Source organism: Melanerpes formicivorus, unplaced genomic scaffold (assembly GCF_026170545.1).
Source record: "Melanerpes formicivorus ecotype bairdi unplaced genomic scaffold, bMelFor1.0.p_v2 SCAF_7, whole genome shotgun sequence".
In the NCBI taxonomy this organism is placed as follows: Eukaryota; Metazoa; Chordata; class Aves; order Piciformes; family Picidae; genus Melanerpes; species Melanerpes formicivorus.
The window spans coordinates 6,659,376-6,679,786 of NW_027142359.1; the positions used below are offsets into that span (position 1 = coordinate 6,659,376).

General features: G+C 45.1%; 1 protein-coding gene across 3 annotated transcripts in view; it reads left to right on the plus strand.

The window, feature by feature from the left end:
- DNAJC6 (DnaJ heat shock protein family (Hsp40) member C6) overlaps positions 1–20,411 on the plus strand; it is a 59,950-nt gene that overhangs the window by 37,197 nt on the left and 2,342 nt on the right. For all 3 annotated transcript variants that reach the window (XM_068140832.1, XM_068140831.1, XM_068140830.1), the window contains 14 exons: positions 639–761; positions 2,720–2,853; positions 4,075–4,269; positions 4,647–4,764; positions 5,582–5,661; positions 5,846–6,039; positions 6,134–6,214; positions 8,527–8,973; positions 11,806–11,958; positions 13,713–13,781; positions 14,462–14,596; positions 16,125–16,385; positions 17,060–17,205; positions 19,268–19,444. In XM_068140832.1, coding sequence (XP_067996933.1) covers positions 639–761; positions 2,720–2,853; positions 4,075–4,269; positions 4,647–4,764; positions 5,582–5,661; positions 5,846–6,039; positions 6,134–6,214; positions 8,527–8,973; positions 11,806–11,958; positions 13,713–13,781; positions 14,462–14,596; positions 16,125–16,385; positions 17,060–17,205; positions 19,268–19,444 — 2,313 coding nt within the window. The remainder of the gene's footprint in view (positions 1–638; positions 762–2,719; positions 2,854–4,074; positions 4,270–4,646; positions 4,765–5,581; positions 5,662–5,845; positions 6,040–6,133; positions 6,215–8,526; positions 8,974–11,805; positions 11,959–13,712; positions 13,782–14,461; positions 14,597–16,124; positions 16,386–17,059; positions 17,206–19,267; positions 19,445–20,411) is intronic.

The window sequence follows — 20,411 nt, forward strand, 5'->3', positions numbered from 1 at the left end:
TCTGAAAGGCCTCTCAAGATAATCTGACTTGGAGTGTAGATTTTAAATGTATGGTCAATGACAATACATCAACACTAGGCTATTTAATTGTGAGTTCTTGTTTGTTGGTCTCGTAATTCATGAGAGTCACAAAGCAAAATTATTCATGAGAAGAGGAGGAGGTTTTGAGCACATAACTCTAGGTTGTAAAAGAGAAGTAGGTTTCATGGCAGAAAGCATTCTTCAAAGAATGACCTGCTTCATGCTTTTATGAAACTGGTTTGCATAGAATCAGGTTGGGTTAGAAGGGACATTAAAGATCTTCTAGTTCCAGCCCCCTTGCCACGGGCAGGGACACCTCCCAGGTTAGTCAAAGCCTCATCCAGCCCTGCCTTGAACCACCTCCAAGATGGGGGCATCTGCAATCTCCCTGGGCTACCTGTTCCAATGTCTCACACCCCATCTCCCCCCCAGCCTCCACTGTAAAGAATTTCTTCCTTATCTCCCCTCTTCCAGCTTTAGTTCATTCCCTGTTGTCCTTTCACTACAAGCCCTTGTAAAAAGTCCTTTCCCAGCTTTCTTGTAGGCTTCTTCAGGTACTGGAAGGCTGCTCTAAGGTCTCCCCAGAGCTTTCTCTTCTCATTTTGCCATTTCTGTAGGTATCTGAATGTAGCTGGCCCGTCCGACAAGCGCCCAGTCTGCACAACCTCTATGCTGTCTGTAAGAACATGCACAACTGGCTTCAGCAGAACCCCAAAAATGTGTGTGTCATCCACTGCATGGTGAGTACACCAAGAAGAGCCACATTTGGTGACTTGAGTCCTAAGTCATATTGTACATTGCTTGCCTGGAGTCTGTGTGCAAGGACGGTGATGGGTTTTGAAAGAAAATGAAATGTCACAAAATGGGTCCCTACAGAAGGGGCCTTCATCTTCCATGTGCAGTTACATATCTAAGCTGGAAGACCTGGCACTAGAGGAGAAGCAGGAATACAGAACAAAGGAGGTCACAATCATTCTAGAACTGACCTACTAAAGGTGATGAATAGTAAAAGGGTTTGATCTTCACCCAAGACCCAACCATGAGAGTTGTCAGCGTGCTGTGGCTTAAAGTTGTTGTAGAACGAAAGCAGTCTGTAGGCTGAGGGTTACTAATGAAAGTTAGTGAGCAAAGACAGTTGGGAATTCAGTCATACCCTGAAACTGACATTGTAAGTCTCTTGCAGTCACCACTTGTCTGGAGAAATCCAGTTACCTTCTGGTCCTCTTTGTGCACCACAGCTGGAGTGGTTGTTGGGCTGTAGATGGGATGCATGAGTGTGTGATTCTGCATGACTAACTTGTAATTTTCTCCATACAACCTTTCATATTGACAGTAATGCCCCAAAGGAGAGTTCTGTTCTGCTCCTGGAGCCCAAATTAAATCTGGGAGGCTGTCAGCCCTGATCAGCATAAAGTGAAAGGCATAGAGGAAATGACTGATCCCAAATTGTGTAGACCTCACAGATGAATCTGGCATTTCTGCCTTGTGTAGCACAGCCAGTGGCTGTGGGATGTAAGTTCCATTCAAACAGAAATAAAGATCCACTTCATGTTTCCCATCCTAGAAATCTAGCTCAAGAATCCAGTTCTTTTACTGTCCTTGGAGATGTGAAGGACAAGGGGTCTTTGAGCAATGGATATCAAGATGATGCTGTAAACAACAGGGAGTCCTTTTCAGCAGTTCCTATGAAATCTGCAGGAGCCCACTGAGGTGGGATGGCCCAGTATGACTAGAGTGCCTAAATGGTATCAAAAATAAGTAACTGCAAGAAGTCTGTATAACTTTTATGTTGTATTTCAGACTTTGAGGGTGACCACCTGCCTGGTGGGGCAGTAGGTTTCCCACTTTTTCCTCATAAATGAGTCTTAACTTTTAGAATCTGCTGTCCCACTCTGCTAAGCAGGAGATGAGCTGAGTGCATGGTACTCCAGGAACACTGACCAGATTCTTGTACCTATCACTGCACCATAAGTGTGAATCTAAAACTAAGCAGGCATCAGATCTGGATTCTGGTATAAGCTGATGGAAGGGCTTTCTCTTTGGTTGGCTTGCTGGAGCTGGGGCATGGTCCATATGGCTCATCACCTCATGTTCCTGGGTATGGCAGGGGTCCAGGGCACTGGGGATGCTTTTGACTCCCTCCTGTACTTTTGGTCTTGCCAACCTAACTCAGCAACATATCTTACCCAATAACCAACCTAAAAATGACATAGACTTGTCCAGGAGTGATCTGTAGGTTGAGGGCTGTGGAGGTGTCGGGCATGGGAGCCTTGGATTGCTATTCTCTTTTTGTTGAACCATTCTTTGTAGGTGAAATTTCTATTAGACAACTGCTATGGGACAGGTGAACTCTGACCCTTGTGGCCAGTTCCAGACCCATGTTTGAAATATTTACAGCTTGGGAGCAGCCATGAAACACCAACATTTGTAGAGAAAAATGTACAAACCTAAGTCTAAAGCACAGCTTTGGCTGCTTATAGGATATTAACTTAGCTTTGATGCAGGCCAGTGCTGCTCTCTGGAGTCCTAGGTATCAAATAACACAACACTGGAGATTCCTCATCTTGCATTCTCAATCCTGGTCTTTCTGGAGAAATTCCCTGTGACTGAAGGAGGAGTGGAGAGTGTTCTGCTGAAATTTAAATGATGTCTCTGATGCTGACGCTTGTTTCTCTTCCCCTGCCCTTTTCATTAACAGGATGGCCGTGCAGCCTCAGCAGTTCTGGTCAGCGCGATGTTCTGTTTCTGTCACCTCTTCTCTAATCCAGGCCCTGCTATGCAGTTGCTGAACACAAAGAGACCTGGAATTGTACTGTGGCCATCTCACAGGAGGTAGAGTATGCTGGCTAAAGGTTGTGGAAGCAAGCTATGGTCCTTGTGCTGCAAACTGCCAGAGCAGAACTCATGCATCAGCCATGGCACTTAGGTGTGATGGGTTTTAACTGATGTTTGTGGCCACTTCCATCTTACCCACATCAATACAGAATCATAGTCATTAAGGCTGGAAAAGACTCCTAAGATCATGAAGTGCAACCATCAACCCATGGCCACTAATCCATGTCCTGAAGTGCCATGCCTACAGGTGTATTCTTGCAGGAGAGAAATTTCTTATAACATCCAATGTAAACCTTCTCTGGTGCAACTTGAGGCCATTTCCTCTTGTCCTGTGTAATAATGGAGCAGGGGAAAAAAAGTCAAATACTACTATAGCTTTGCTCTCTAGTGTGGAAAAGCTGATGGACCTGTAGTTAACAGGATCTGGGTGAACCACTTTCTCCATGTCCTTCATCCTTACAGGAGTTTTCAATGTAAAACTGTCATCTTAACAACTTCCATTAGCAGAGGAAAAACTGCCTGTCAGAGCAAACCAAAGATGCAATGTGTGTAATAATAATGATCCTTCTGGACATGACTCTAAGTCAATTTCTCTCTGTGTGTAAAGTAAAAGATTCTACTGATGAGCTAGAAGAACAATTGCTCAGCAACTTATCTTTAAAGGTGAGGAGAGATGATCCTCATCTCAAAGCTGAAGTCCAGCTTCCTTCTCAGAGATTGAGAGATCTTATCAAAACACATAGCTATCTACAGGATGGAGGTCATGAGGATGAAACTGCGCTCTTTTCAGTGGTGCTTAGGGATAGGACAAAAGGCAATGGGTACGAACTAGAATGCACAAAGGTTCACTTCAACTTTTGGAGAAACTTGTTTCTTGTAAGGGTGCTTGAGCCCTGGAGCAGCAGAATGCCCAGAAAGGTTGTGGAGTCTCCTTCTCTAGAGACTTTCAAAACCCACCTGGGTGCATTCCAGTGCAACCTGATCTAGGTGTGCCTGCATTAACAAGGACTGAATGATTTCCAGGGGCCCCTTCCAACCTCTACCTATATGAGCTCCAGAAATAGATGTGTAGATTTAGTGCCAGCTATGAGGATGCTTGAGTACATGGAAACTCCAGTCCTGGAATTGTGATAGAATCAGACTTTCACTTGCATTTCAAGGTAGACTTCAGGTATGGAACAAGATGGAGCCTTCAGTAATGGCTTTTTCTCTCTGCAGGTACATAGGATACATTTGTGATCTAATAGCAGACAAACCCATTGTTCCTCACTGCAAACCACTTACTATCAAGTCTGTCACCCTCAGTCCAGTCCCCTGTTTCAACAAGCAGCGGAATGGCTGCCGGCCTTTCTGTGACATTCTCAGTGGAGAAACCAGAATCCTCACCACTGCCCAGGAGTATGAAAGAATGAAGTGAGTTACTGTGGTCTCCTACCATCCTTAGAAGATCTGTTCAAGGAGGCTTTCATTTTGCTGTATGTCCAATATCTGTGCTGCAAAGGGGGTGCATTTATTAATTGAAATTTCATGTCTAACGTTGACACATAGTGCCAAAGTTAGTCTGAAGTTGTCACATAGTGAGAGACTTTCACAGAGATGGTTCAGTGCTGTGTTGGTTTCTCCTGTGAACTGTTTGTTTCAACTAAGTCTAACCCTCAGAAAAGCACTCAATGGACCTTCTTGGTGTTTTGCCTTGCATGGCCTGGATGAGATGAGAGCTTTTATGTTGTCATGGTTATGGCATTGTGGAAGGGAGCTTAACTGTGGATTTCCTTCTTTTCCCCTCAAAGAGAATACCGTGTGCAAGAAGGGAAAGTCCTAATTCCACTGGGAGCCACTGTCCATGGAGATGTTGTTGTTTCTGTCTACCATATGAGGTCAACCATTGGGGGACGCCTTCAAGCAAAAGTAGGAGTTTAATTTCTCTTGCATGGCAGAGGCAACATAACTAAGAGATGGCTAAAGATGGGCTCTAAGCATGCTTGTGGCACTTGTGATGAGAGCTTCCATCCTTAGCAGTAGATACAACACAAATTTGATCAATGCAAACTGAAAATGAAGGCCTGCATATGAAGAAGTCCATGATGCCTATGATATCTCCTTATGGAGATGGTGTCTACTGTAGCATATAGGATCCTTCCAGCTGATGTAGGAGAGAGAAACTGTCCATCAGTAACTAGCTCAGGGCAAACTGCCACCAAAGTCTCTAAGGAGATGGAAGGAGATTTTTATTTTTGCTGCTTGGATTAGTGACTTACTGAGCCATCACTCATGCATGGCCTTCACCTTTTTTTGGTCACCAGGGGAGAAAAAGTGCAATTTGTGTGGCTTGGTCAGTCATTTGGGCAGCTCATTCCAGACTGTGACAACCCTTTTGGGGAAGAAATTGTTCCTCACGTCCAATCTAAACCTCTCCTCAGGCAACTTGAGGCCATTTCCTCTCATCCTATCACTTGCTCCTTGGGAGAAGAGACCAACACCATCCTGGCTCTAACTTCCTCTGAGGGAATTGTGGAGAGCCAGAAAGTCTCCCCTCAGCCTCCTTTTCTCCTGGCAGAACAACCCTAACCTAGTTTTTCTCAGCTGCTTCTCACAGACCTGTTGTGCAGACCCTTCACCTGCACCCTTAAGGTAGACTTAGCTAACTGTCTGTGTGTGCTAGGAACAATTATTTTAATATCACATTTAAGCTCTTCCTCAGTCTGATGCTCTGTGTTGTTTTCAGATGACCAACACACAAATATTCCAAATTCAATTTCATACTGGATTCATAGCCCTGGGAACAACCACACTAAAATTCACCAAGTAAGTATTTCAAGCTGAACATTAGTCAAACCTGAAGTGTAAAAGCCTTAAGAAGGCTGAAGGGGATGAAAAGGGAATCCCAGATGAAATGGGGAAAAGTCTGTGTGCATGTATTGAGGGATTTGATACACCTTTGCAGAAATATCCTTTCCTTGTTAACTGTTTCATTTGCCTCCATTTTAAGGCCTGAACTGGATGCCTGTGACTCTCCAGACAAATACCCTCAGCTCTTTCATGTTATACTGGACATAGAAATACAGTCTGCTGACAGGCAAACTGAATTAACTCCCCCATGGGAGAACTTCACCACAAAAGACATCAATCCAAGCATTCTCTTCTCCTCTCATCAGGAGCATCAGGACACTCTAGCTTTGGCAGGTAAGAGCTGCAGACATGTACTCAACTCCTGTGCTTAGCTGCTTGCTGAATGTCATTTTGTTGGATTTTATTGATGTGGTGCTGTGTGCTGCAGGTAGAGGTCCCACAGATTCACCCCAGGATAACCTAAGAAATGTTGGACAGAGTGCATTCTTCTCATCTCTCAGCTGGCAAGGTATGCAGAGTTGATCTTCAAAGTAAAATCTGCTCCAAACAAGAGAAACAACTTTTTATTTTGTTTCCTGTTCTTCCTGGAGCAGAGTTATGCAGAAGGATCTGATTGTAATGTGTCTTCCCCATTAGATCACAGGGTATTGCTGGTGACACCCTTGTGTTGCAATGGAGTGGCAATTAATTTCCTTCAACATTCTACACAAAGTTAGGGGCAGATGTTAGTCAAATAGAGGGTAGAAAGGCTCTGCAGAGGGACCTCGACCGACTGGAAAGATGGGCAGAGTCCAATGGGATGGCTTTCAACAAGTCCAAGTGCCGAGTGCTGCACTTTGGCTATGGCAATCCCATGCAGAGCTATAGGCTGGGGTCGGAGTGGCTGGAGAGCTCCCAGACAGAGAGGGACCTGGGTGTGCTGATCGACAGCCACCTGAATATGAGCCAGCAGTGTGCTCAGGTGGCCAGGAGGGCCAATAGCATTCTGGCCTGCATTAGGAATAGTGTGGCCAGCAGGAGCAGGGAGGTCATAGTGCCCCTGTACTCTGCTCTGGTTAGGCCGCACCTTGAGTACTGTGTCCAGTTCTGGGCTCCTCAGTTTAAGAAGGACATTGAGACACTTGAGCGTGTCCAGAGAAGGGCAACAAGGCTGGTGAGAGGCCTTGAACACAAGCCCTATGAGGAGAGGCTGAGGGAGCTGGGATTGTTTAGCCTGGAGAAGAGGAGGCTCAGGGGTGACCTTATTGCCCTCTACAACTACCTGAAGGGTGGTTGTAGCCAGGAGGGAGTTGGCCTCTTCTCCCAGGCAACCAGCACCAGAACAAGGGGACACAGTCTCAAGCTGCGCCAGGGGAGGTTCAGACTCGAGGTGAGGAGGAAGTTCTTCACCGAGCGAGTCATTCGGCATTGGAATGGGTTGCCCAGGGAGGTGGTTGAGTCATCGACCCTGGAGGCGTTCAAGGGGAGATTGGACGTGGCACTTGGTGCCATGGTCTAGTCATGGGGTCTGCGGTGTCAGGTTGGACTCGATGATCCTCGAGGTCCTTTCCAACCTAAGTGATACTGTGATACTGTGATACTCAGACTTTGACTCTGTGCTGTATGTGACAATTATTGACATTGTTCTAGTGTGGAGCTTCACATGAGGCCTCCTTGATGCTGCTTTTTCCTCATGTTGTGCTTCTTACACAATACTGTAAGAAGGTAGCACTGAGAGTGTTACCCTCAGAGGCATTCAGTAATCATAGAATAGCAGCATCATTTTAGTTGGAGGAGACCTTTAATGTCCAACTGTTAGCCCAGCACTGCCAGGTCACCACTAAACCATGTCCTTCAGCACCATATCTGCATGGCTTTGAAACCCCTCCAGGGATGGGGACTCAACCACTGTCCTGGGTAGCTGGGCCCGCACCTTGGCAACTCTCTCCAGAAAGCAATGGTTCCTCATGTCCAACCTAAACCCCCCCTGCTGCAATTTGAGGCTGTTTCCTCTTTCCTATTGCTTCTTCCTTGGGAGAAGAAACTAACCCCTATCTGGCTTCAACCTCCTTTCAGGGAGTTGTAGAGAGCCAGGTCTCCCCTCAGCCTCCTTTTCTCCAGGCTGAACAACCCCAGGTCTATCAGCTGCTCTTCACAGGAATTGTTCTTCAGACCCTTCACCAGCTTTGTTGCCTTTCTCTGGACCCACCCCTGCACCTCAATGTCCTTTGGGGGGCCCAAAACTGAACTCATTGCTCAATCTGTGGCCTCATCAGTGCCCAGTGTAGGGGAGCAATCACTGCTCACCTCCTGCCATTCACACCATTGCTGATCCCAAGTGGGGATGTTGTTGTGTTTAAAAATGCTCAGTGCCATGAAGATGATCCAGTACTGCTGAATGCAGCATTCCTCCTCTGGCAGCAGTGCCACATTAGATAGGAACCTGGTGTAAGAGTTGCTTGTAGGCACAATTAATAGGGTGGTTGATGTCCTTATGCCTTTACAATGAGCCTTGTTTTGCCTTCATTTTGAGGTATGGTTGGAGAGCATCCTGAATGCTTGGTTCTGACCTAGGAACTCATTTAGTTTGTATCTCTAGGTGTTACATTTGCTTTCAGGCCAGGCAATGATCCACTGCTTTTGATCTATAAATCTGGCTCCTTGAAATACAGATCAGTGGAGACTTGAATCTTTGCAGAGCACTCTCCTTTTCAAATCCAGTCAAATGCTGCTGTGATGTTCTCAGTAGCTTTTTGTTCTGCTTGTAAGCTGCTTTGGATGGGACCTTTCTGTGATGACAAAACTAACAGCTACCTAATTTTATTTTTAATCATCATTTAGATCAGAAATCTGACAAAAGTAGCTCTCACCCCACCTCAGAGGATCGAGCAGCATTGGTGCATGAGGAAAGCGAACAGTCAGATGACGAACTCTTGTCCCTTTCTAGTCAGCACAGTAATGCCAGTGGTGACAAGCCTCATGGGACACCAAAACACAGCAAAAAGCAGCAAGAGCCTCCAGCACCACCTCCACCTGAAGATGTGGACCTACTGGGCCTGGATGGTAGCCCTATGAGCAAGAGTTTTCCCTCACAGCCCACTGCTGCCCCTTCTAACTCAGACTTGCTGAATGATTTGTTTGGGGTTGGTGGGCCAAGTTCTCAGAGTCAAAGTGGACAGCCTGCTGCTGAGGAGGTCTTCCACGTGGGGGGACCTGGATCTCTGCAGTCAACTCCTCGGCGTTCTGCAGCTTCAGCATCCCCATCCCCATCTGCAAGGGTAGGAGAAGGTAATAGTGGCTATGCCTAATGTATGATTTGGTGGGAGGCACACTTTGAGAACTCCATCGGGGTAATCTGTGGCATGTTGGATTCCTCTTGGGAACTGCTGTTGAGAGGTCCCAAGAAGCCAGCCAGCTCCTCTGCTCTGAGACAGGAGTTGGTGCCTCTTCACGCTCAGAAACACAAATCAGATTATCTAGTTTATTCCCTGAAGTTTCTGCTGGAGCTGATCCAAGTGTTTGGTTGGCCCATGGTGGGGGGTTTGGAACAAGGGACCTTGAAGATCATCTTCCAACATAAACTCTTCTATGAATCTATGCATCCTTACACTAACAGTGACTGGAAATTATCAGTTTTGTTCTATGTCCAATAATGTACAATCTCCCTCTCAGGTTTTGGGTAGACCCAAAGTAGTTTGACTCTAATTTGTCTTTGAACGTTAGGAGGTTTGGATCTATGGTATACTGATCCTGGATTGTGAGGTATGGCTCCACAGATCTGCTGTTTCTGCTTTTTTTGCAGAAAAGATAGCTGATACAAGAAGGAGATGAGAGATCTTTTGTTGCTTCAAGGACAGATTGAGATCAGGCTGGCAGAAGGAATGGTTGGATAGATATTGGGATTCAGCCTGGAGAAGGCTCCAGGGAGACATTCTGGTGGCCTTTCAGGACTTTAAAGGGGTCCATAGAAAAGCTGGTGACAGACTTTTGAGCAGGGCCTGTTGTGACAGGGTAAGAGGAGATGGTCTGAACTAAGAGATTTTGTGCTGAGGGTGGTGAAACTCTGTCCCAGGTTGTTCACAGAGGTGGTGGATCCCCTATCCCTGAAACCATTCTAGGTCAGGTTGTTTAGGGCTCTGAGCAACCTGCTCTAGTTGCATGTCCCTGCTGACTTCAGGGGGTGTTGGACCAGAGGACCTTTAGAGGTTCTTTCCAACTCGAACTTTTTTATGATTCTGTCTGTGGGCCTATATTAGAGAAGGGACCTTTTGAAGGTTTAAGTGACCAGAGGAGAGGAAGTGAAAATCATTTGTAAGTGAACAGGTGAAGAATTCAATCCAAGTTGCTCAGAATCACTGAGGGCCTCTGGAGTAGACTGTCAGTTTTGCTAAAGGCAAAGTGGTGGGACCTGGCAGCGGGTCTTTCTGCAGCACACTGAGCTGCACAGTTCTCCCCATGTTTGATTTGGCTTAAGACTTAACATTACAGTTTAAGATCTGAGGTTGTCAACATGTCCCTGATTCCAAGAGTACAGTATGCTGGCTTAACTCTTTCTCAGCAACTGGTAACTTAAAGCATTTGCAGAACCAGCAAACATTCTGGTACAGGAACAGTGGATTTTCATTTTAAGGACATATAGGAGATGCTGAAGCTCACACTGGTAGCATCTGCCACAGAATGGATGTGTGGCCAATTTCTGAATCTTCCTTTCCAATCTGGAATAAGAAAATTTCAGTGGTCATGGGGAGGTTTGTCTGATGGTGCACTCAAAGGATACAAAGAGGATATGGGTAGTTATGGAATTATAGAGTGGTTGGGGTCGGAAGGGACCTTTAAAGGTCCCTGCCATCAGCAGGGACATCCCCAATGAGAGCAGGTTGCTTAGAGACCCAAACAACCTGACTTGGAATAGTTCCAGGGATGCAGCATCTACCACCTCTTTGGAAAACCTGAACCAGTATCTCACCAAACTTGGTGTCAAACATTTCTTCCTCCTCTCCAGTATAAATGTCCCTCTTTTAGTTGAAACCATCACCCCCTTGTCCTGCTCAAGAATCTGTCCCCTGCTTTCTAATCACCTCCTTTAAGTATTGGAAAGCTGCTTGAAGTGCTCCCTGGAGATTTCTATTCTCCAGGTTGTGCTGATGTAATATTACCTTACAAACACAATCTACTTGTACTGAGACTCAGAAAGGAGGGAAGAGATGGAGCCTGAGGGCTGGAGGTTGGACTGAGGGGGGGCGAAAGGGGAGAAAAATACAAATTTCAGGTGAAGAAATTGGGCTGCTCGTATATAGAGAACGTTCATCTTGCTGTGGCTGTAATATGCTTAGCCTGAGAGCTTTGGCCTAGGGCGTGGGAAGGATGTGCAGACAAACATCTTACAAGATGGGGGTGCAGCACCAGTACTGGAGAAAGATTTCTGGATGTTAAGTCTTGCCAATCCAGACTGTGGTGCTTGAAAGAGAAAAGATAAATATCTCAGTGTCCTGGTTTGAGTTGGAATGGAATTAATTCTGTTCAGTGATTTTACTACTTAGTCTTAACCAGGAAATGAGCTTGTGAGAAAAGATTGGATTGCTGAAGGTCTTATCCAACCTGGCCATGAACACCTCCAGGGAGGGGACATCCACAACCTCTCTAGTCAACCTGTTGCAGTATCTCACCACCCTAACTGTCAAGAATTTCTTCATCTCCAATCTAAATCTGCCTTCCTCTAGCTTCAATCCATTCCCTCATCCTATCACTACAAGTGGTTCTGAAAAGTCCCTTCCCAGCTCTCCTGCAGTTCCCTTCAAGTACTGAAAAGCTGCTCTAAGGTCTCCCTGGAGCCTTCTTTTCTCCAGGCTGAACAGCCCCAATTCTCTCAGCCTGTCCCCACAAAAAGGTTCTTCAGCCCTCTGATCATCTTTGTGGCCTTTTCTAGATCCGCTCCAGCAGTTCTATGTCCTTCTGTAAGAATAGCTCCAGTTCTCCCAGTTGCTCTCCCACAGTTGGATCCTGTCCCCTGTTCAGTATCTGCAGGTAGTAGGTTTTCTTCTCCCCACACCAGTGCCTTTTCCCTGAAGCATGTTCATTGTACAAGTTAATTATTTAGTTTTCTCAAATATGTTTTTACAGCCACTGCCTTTGATCCATTTGGAAGTAGCCCTAAGCAAACTGGTCCAGACCTCCTGGGTTCCTTTCTTGGTTCATCATCTGTCCCTGGTGATCCTTTCCTTCAAGCAACAAGAAGCCCTTCACCAACTGTGCACAGTGATCCTTTTCACATGGGTAAGAAAGCAAGGCCCTTCTGGTGTATTTGAATAAATGTGAAGTAGTGATGGAGCCATTAAGGACAAACTGATACTCACCATAAAATGACTCTAAACCACAGAAACCCCACTACACAGGAAAGAGCTTTTTGTCTCCAGACTTAAAGCTTTTATTCATTGCTTGAAGTGTGGTAGGATGAGGCTAACTTTTGCTCAAGTCTTTTACTTAATTAATAAGCTATTTGTATACATGAAAAATGAGACCACGAAGAATGTCTGCTTGCATATTCCTGTGGTGAGGAGATCTCATTTGAACCAAACTACCATTAATTGAGCTAAATAGAGCATGGCATGCTAAGCCTGCTAGAGAAAACACACATCCTTTGGTGATTTTTAGATACAGGCAGCTGTTTTCTTTAGTTCTGATAGCAACACTTGCCAAAATCCCAGCTGAATGTGACTCTTATTTGAAAAGAAGGATTTTTTTTTTTTTCTTTATTGGACTTTTTCTTTTCTGTTTGAAATATTCCTTAGTTATTCCCTTCTCCCCCATGCTGAAATTTCTTTTAACTCTCTCTGAAACATGTAAAAACATTTGTTTCCCTGATCATCCAACATAGATCTCTTGAGTGCAGCAGTCTCTGTGGAAAGCCAAAATGACAAAGGAGAGGAGTAGTGTGCTGCTGGCACTGCTTGTGTCCTTGCTTTGCCAAGCTCAGGTGTTGGATATTAACTCTGTGAATTAAGAAGGCTGGGTCACACTTGGAGCTGGCTGCACTAATTCAGAGAATTTAAATGGTGTCCCAGCATGATGAGGTATTAAATTACCCTGCTAGTGCCTACAGATAATGAAATGCTGGCAGGGTGAGCTGCATAGACCTACAGACTGCATTTGATACAGGGTTGAAGGAAGGACTCTGTTCTTTCTGGCTTACATCAGTGGGCTGGTTTTCTTTACTGGTTTGCTCCATCTTTGCCCTTTGCATGTAGGATATTTGCTTGGGTTTCAGAAACACAAGCCTCCATGTGTTACTCTGGTGGTGAGGTTTTTACAAGTACATAAAGCCTCTGACCCCAAGCATCCATAAAAGGAACACTAAATCTGTGTCCTTTCCCCCTCACCTCTGTATTGTATGAGATCAGAATCACAGAATGTTAGGGGTTGGAAGGGACCTCTAAAGATCATCCAGTCCACCCACCCTAGCTAGAGCAGGATCACCTAGAGCAGGTCACTCAGGAAGGCATCAAGGTGGGTTTTGAATGTGTCCAGAGAAGGAGACTCCACAACCTCTGTGCAGCTTGTTCCAGTGCTCTGTCACCCTCACAGTGAAAAAGTGTTTCCTTATGTTCATGTGGAAGCTCTTCTGCTCCAGCTTGTACACATTGCCCCTGATCCTGTCATTGCACATCCCTGAGCACGGCCTGGCTCCATTCTCCTGACACTTGCCCTTCATGTCTTTATAAACATGAATGAGGTCACCCCTCAGTCTCCTCTTCTCCAAGCTAAAGAGACCCAGTTTCCTCAGCCATTCCTCATAAAGAAGAGGTTCCAGTCCCTTCATCTTTGTGACTCTGCTGAACTCTTTCAAGCAGTTGTCTGAGGTCCTTCATGAGCTGAGGGGCCCAGAGGGTGGAGAAGTTCACTTTGAACTTTTGTGGTAGATGGGCACCACACTCTCTCCTACTCTTTGTCATCTCCTCTTCCTAGATGTTGGTCTAAGTTGTTTTTACTGTAATACTTTGAGATATTTACACATAATCTTTCTGCTTTAGCTTCTAGCACACCAACAGTTTCCATACAACCAGATGTTTCCAGTGGTTGGGAGTGGCCCAACAAAACAGGTATGTGTCATAAAAATTCAGGACACTTAAAAAAACCCTTAAGGAGCCTTGAGAGTGGAGAGACAGAGAGGAAATGACTGGGGAGAACAGGTTCCCTCTTTCTACTGCTTAGTACTTTGACTAGTAGCACAAAATCTCAGGATTTGTCTTACCTGTACTGCAGCCAGTTTGCTGTACTTGGTCTCCTAGCCATCCAGGTGAGGATCTGGTTAAACACTTTCCATCAAAAGGGAAAATATGGGCTTTAACCTCAAGAAAGCAGGTTCTGAAGCAGGACAGGTGGTTTGTGAGGATGTACATTTTTGTACATTCCAATATAGAGCCATGAGAAGGACCTGGTAAGCTCTAGGTGTTCCTGGGATGCTGCTAAATAGCAATGTGATTCTTTCTGACCCTGGGAAGAAGGTCCTAGCAACAGTTACTTTCCAAAAGCTTCTAGTTCTTAAAATGCACCAGTTTGTCATAATTACTTTATCACAGACAGTCTAGGGAACACTCTTGTTGCTAAGCCTAATTGTGAGTGGGTGTGCAACTTGTCTAGGCCAACGCTGAGTTGAGACTGCTGAGGAACCTGACAATAGTACACTTCATTTTAATAGCAGTCTTCCCACTGGGGAAGTGAAATAGGGATAAAAATGGAGTTATTTTTTCTTTCATAGATTTTTTTTTTTCCTTTTAAGGTGGCATAGGAATGGGAAGTAAGTCAGCTGCCACCAGTCCTACAGGATCCCTCCACAGCACTCCCACTCATCAGCCTAAACCCCAAACACTGGATCCATTTGCTGATCTGGGGACTCTTGGAGCAAGTTTAGCAGGTTTGCATTCCTTATTTAAAAAAAAAAAAAAAAAATTACTGTTTTGGAGAAATAGGATCAGCAGCCTGGCATGTAGCAAAGATCTCTATGGGTCCTCTCAGCCTTCCTGCATGCCAGTGCTTCTTTAAGGCTCTCCCTCCTGCCTGTTTCTCTGTAAGCTCTCACAAATCTGCGCTTTTACTGAATCTTCATCAAAAATCTGCTAACAGCTTGTTGAGACCTTGTAGGGTACCTGGATTGTAAAGTGTAACCTCTGTCTCCTAATCCTAAACAGTCTCTGGCTAAGGATGCTCTGTGTTTAACTCCAACTGCAGAATCGTTGCTAACAGAGCTTAGAGCGGTGCCTTGGAGGAGACTGGCTCTTCAAACCTCCTGGGGTCCTTGAGGAATTGGTTCCTTCTAGACTTGACTCATTTTTGTCCTTTGTGAGGAAACCTGTGAAACATCACTAATCTGCCTCCAATTTGTCAGACCCTTTAAAGGTGGAGCCTGAACCCATTGTCTTTTGCACCTGGCTACAAAAAAACCACCCTTTTTGCCTGACTGCTTAGACAAGCATTTTCTTGTTGTTCTACCTCAGACAACAATCAGGACAGCCTCAATACTGGATCTGGAAAAGGCAGTTTTGTCAAATTAGCTAATTTTTTTTTCTGAAAACCCAGCATGAATCTAAATTTTCCTTAAAACCCAGCATGTTGGCTTCTCTGACTCTGGTAAATAGAATATTTTTTCCCCCCTTTGTCACTGCCCTTGGCTCCTTGCAAGCCGTTGTGGTTTGATCTGATGTTTGTTTTCTCCTTTGCGTCAGCACCAGCATGGTTCTGGAATTAGGTTTCCCAGTTCCCTCTGCTGGATTACTAGCTGCTCTGCAGGAGCAAAATAGAAAGCCTGCCAAGACCCATGTCAGAGATATCGAGGTGCTTTTAAAACAAGTGTTCTGCAGCAAAGTTTAGTTTGAAAAACAACCTACTTGGCAACCACAGCATATTCAACCACATTTTTGTTGTCCATGATTAAGTCAAAAGCACTCAATCCACCACCCCATGACACATTTCAGAGCTCAAAGTTGAGTGTGGATGTTAGTCTTCATTAGTAAAACAAGAACACTGCAAACCTCCCACCACAAGCTGAGCCAGAGGAGCATCCCCTGAAGTTCTAAGGTGCTGAAATACACACAACTCTGTAGGATAGTATTACATAAGGATGGGCAAAGCAGATGTTATCTCAACACACATCAGCCTGATATTGCCACCATGATACACAGCAGCTGTGGTGCCCAGTTTGCTGCATGTAGCTTTCCCTGTGTTCCCCCAGTACCACTCCAGCTCAAGTGCTTGTCTTTCCTTTTGCTGCCCTATAAGCTGCTTGTAAGTTGAAGGGCTTTGCTTGATGCTGCAAAGATAAGTTTGTGGCAGAGGTGAAAATAGAAGCCAGCTGCCTGTGGGGATGTTGTTTAGGTTCCTTTTTGGGAAGGCAAAATGGACAATTTGCTCATGTCTGACATTACTCCTTTCCCCCTACTCTGCAGGCGGCTCTTCATTTGCCAGCAAACCAACCACCCCAACAGGCATGGGCGGAGGATTCCCTCCCTCACCACAGAAACCCTCTCCCCAGCCCATGGGTGGCAGCGGTTGGCAGCAAGGATCTGGCTATGGCTGGCAGCAGACACAACCCAAGGCCCAGCCAACCATGCCTCATGCTTCTCCTCAGAACAAGCCCAATTACAATGTGAGCTTCTCAGCAATGCCAGGAGCACAAAACGAGCGTGGAAAAGGACCGGCTAATGTGGGTAAGAGTCCAGCATCCAGAAGGTTGGCAGTACTCAAACACCTTAACAGAGTATGGTCTAGGCAATCATAGAATGGTTTGGATTGAAAGAGACCTCTAGAGGTCATCTAATCCAAACCTCCTGTAGTCAGCAAGGGCATCTGCAACTAGAGCAGGTTGGTCAATGCCCTGTCCAATCTCACCTGGAATGATTCCAGGGATGGGGCTTCTACCACCTCTCTGGTCAACCTGGGCCAGGGTCTTACCACCTCCAGGGCAAAAACCCATGTTCCATCTATTTAGTCTAAATCCCCTTCTTTTTAGTTTAAATCCATTACCCCTTGTCCTGCCACAACAGGGCCTGCTCAAAAGTTTGTCCCCATCTTTCTTCTAGACCCCTGCTAAATACTGAAAGGCCACAAAAAGGTATCTCTGGAGCCTTCTCTTCTCCAGGATGAACCCCAACTCTCTCGGCCTGGCCTCATAGTATTTAGGAGATTCTCTATGCCCAGTGGGTTTCAATAATAATAATTCACAAGTTACAATTAGCCTGTGCCTCTTCTGTGAGCACCTGCACACTCATTAGCACTGGGAGATTGTGGTTGTGATGCATCAGGGGTGGCCTGGGTGGAAGAGAAGAGTATAAATAAACCTGGATTGTGATAACTTCAAATCCTTTGGTTTTTTTTCCCCAAGATGCAAAACCAAAAGTGTCTGCAGATTTTGAAGATCTATTATCTGGTCAAGGTTTTAATGCTCACAAGGATAAGAAGGGTCCCAAAACAATAGCAGAGATGAGAAAAGAAGAAATGGCTAAGGAGATGGACCCTGAAAAGCTAAAAGTAAGCAATGCTGTTCTTGTGATCTTACAGTTATTCAATGTGTCTTTAATTCTCATGCTTGGAACACTGAAAGGTGGAGGGGACAGTAAGTTGCCAGCTGTCCTGCATGTGAGACAGCTGAGCAAATCTTTCAGCTCATTAAATGCCAGAAACTCTTCTCTTGCTTTAGCACTTGCTTTAAAGGTGCAACCTCTACAGCATTGTTGGATCCCAAAGCCCCAGTGCTGTCTTTCCTGCTTGCTTTCTATAAAGTGCATGCCTAGACTTGATAGCACCATAAACTGCTGTGCTCCTTAGTCACATGATAGACAGCAATGAGCTAGTGTCACCAGAAAGGCAAAGTCATAAGCTGCAGGTGGTAGTGCAGATTCTTCCAGACATTTCCCATCTCATCAGAATGAGAAAGTGTTAAGCTTGTGAAAACCTCTGTTCTGAGATGTTTTATTATTTGTGAGAAGCTTTTTGCTTTTTTTTTGTGAGGGTGCTGGAGCCCTGGAACAGGCTGCCCAGGGAGGTTGTGGAGTCTCCTTTTCTGGAGAGATTCCAAACCCACCTGGACACAGTGATTCTGGGCAAGCTGCTGTGGGTGACTTTAGCAGGAGAGTTGGACTAGATGATTTCCAGAGGTCCCTTCCAACCCCCATCATGCTGGGATTCTGTGAAATTAACCACATGAGAGCAGTGACTGTCTCTGCCAATCCTTCTGCCAAACCCAGGGTTTGGTGAAATGAGGGATGTTCTCCCCATGGTGAAATTGCCTTGGGGCAGAAAGCGAGACCTTCCTCCTTCTTCTTCCTGTAATAAATTCTCATACCTTCCCTATAGATGTGAACATCCTTTGGAACAGATTTAAAACTCCATGATTATGTTTTCTCCTAAACCACTGCGGCAAACAGTGACTTCCTCAGTGTTACCCCCAGGGCTGCTGGTCTTCCACACCACTCCAGCCCTGATTAGCAGGCACAGCTAATTGATCTAATCCTCTGACTCATTAATCTCGCCTGCTCTGGAATTCTCTCATCTCCTGAAAGTGCCAAACTACAGATCTGTGATGAAGGGAAGGAGATTCAGCCTGTCCCACTTAACATCTGAAGTATGAAACCACAACTTAAAATTATAGAAGGATGGAGAATGGAGAACAAAAGCCAGGCATGCATCTAGAAAACAGAACAAGTGAATTTTTAAAAGAATTTTCTTTAACCTTGTGGAAAGGCTTTAACTTTTGTAAATTATGTGCCAGCAACCACGCTGAACATCAATGTCAGCCACTTGTAACCCAGCTGGACAGCTGTCAGGCCACCAAGTGGCCAGCAGCTTTCCCAATCCATGAGCTGTACAACTTCAGTGATTCATGGGGTTTTTGATGTGTGCAGTATCTTTCCTCCAGCAAGCTGCCAAATTGCTGGAGCACCCAGCTGATTCTCCTTTCCCAGTACAATTCCCTTTGCTTTGTGTTTTATTTCATTGAGTCACTTCAGCCTGCAACTGATGAATCTATTGGTGTTTTAGTATTCATGTTTGCTTCCCTCTCCTCCTTTCCTTCCTCAGCTGTAAGCTAAGATGGCAGCCACAAAGGGGGGACTACATCTAGTGCTTTATTTGCTGAACTGCAGGTAGTATATAGACACGTGGAGGGAATTGAGGCTCCTGACTTAGAGCTGAAAAGATTTATCTTAAAACAAACTTCAACATGAGTCTTTAGAAGACTTAAAACTAGATGTGGACAGAAGATACACATCTATATCAGAGTTCTAGTTGAGCTTACTTTAGGTGTGTAATTAAGCTTGCTATAGAGCTTCACAAATAAACATTTTATCTTTTAGCTATTCTGTCATGACTGTTCTTAAGTGTTATCAACTCAGTATTTTTAACAGAAATATTGCTCAAGGTGGGTCTTAAATTTCAAGCAGTGATATAGAAATGACAAATCAGAGAGTGATCAATATCTTCCAAATATCTTCTAAACCTTGGAAATAAATGTAAGATGCTCCAAGTAATTTATTCAGATGGCGATCTCTTTCTTCTGAGGTATCTAATTTATACTTGTATTTTTTCTTTCCAGATCCTGGAATGGATTGAAGGGAAAGAGAGAAATATAAGAGCTCTGCTGTCCACAATGCATACAGTCCTATGGGCAGGAGAGACCAAGTGGAAACCTGTTAGTATGGCAGATCTTGTCACACCAGAGCAGGTGAAGAAAGTCTACCGGCGGGCAGTGCTTGTTGTTCATCCTGACAAGGTAAGGCTCTCCCAGTTTCAGTGTTGAGAATCACAGAATGGTTTTGATTGGAAGAAACCTGAAAGATCATATAGTTCCAACCCCCCCTGCCATGGACAGAGACACCTTCCACTGCACCAGGTTGCTCAAGACCTCATCCACACTGGCCTTGAGCACCTCCAGGGAGGGGGCATCCACCACCTCCCTGGGCAACCTCTTCAAGTGTCTTGTTAACCTCACTGTAAAGAATTTCTTCCTAATCTCCAGTCTGTCTCCCTCTTCCGGCTTCAACCCATCCCCCCTTATCCTATCACTGAAAGCCCTTGTAAACAGTCTGTCCCCAGCTTTCTTATAGCCCCCTTCAGGTACTGGAAAGCCACTGTAAGGTCTCCCTCAATACCCTATTCTCCATGCTGAAGTTGTCACTGTTCTCTTAAAGTGCTGAATGTTATCACTTCATTTACTGGTGCTTTAAAAGCTTTAAAAAGCTTTGTAGAAAGTACTAATAAGATATTTGTCAGTTTCCGAAAGGTGAGAAGTCTAAGCACTCCTAGCCCCAAGGCTGCTTGGTTCATAGAATCACAAGAGACCTTTAAGATCATCAAGTCCAACCATTCATTTAGCAGCTTTTGTCACCCTCACTTTGATTCTAAGCCATACTGATGGTGAACAAGAGTCCACAGTAGTATTGTGCCTGCTGAAGATGATCAGGGTCTGATATGAAAGGACAGGGCTCTTAAAATCAAACTTCTAAAGTGGAAGAATCAGGTTATTTGATTGTCATCTTTTGGCCTGAGGTCTTGCTGCTTAAGCTTGCCAACACCATCTGGAAAAAGCCTATGGTGATGATGAGCCACCTCTACTTTTAATAAAATGAAGAGCTGCAGTGGGCAAGGCTTGGGAAGATGTGTTCCTGCAAGCCTGTAGGCAGCCCCACTGCTTTTATCAAGGAACTGTCAGGTGGCAGCTTCTTCCCTTTTCTGTTTAA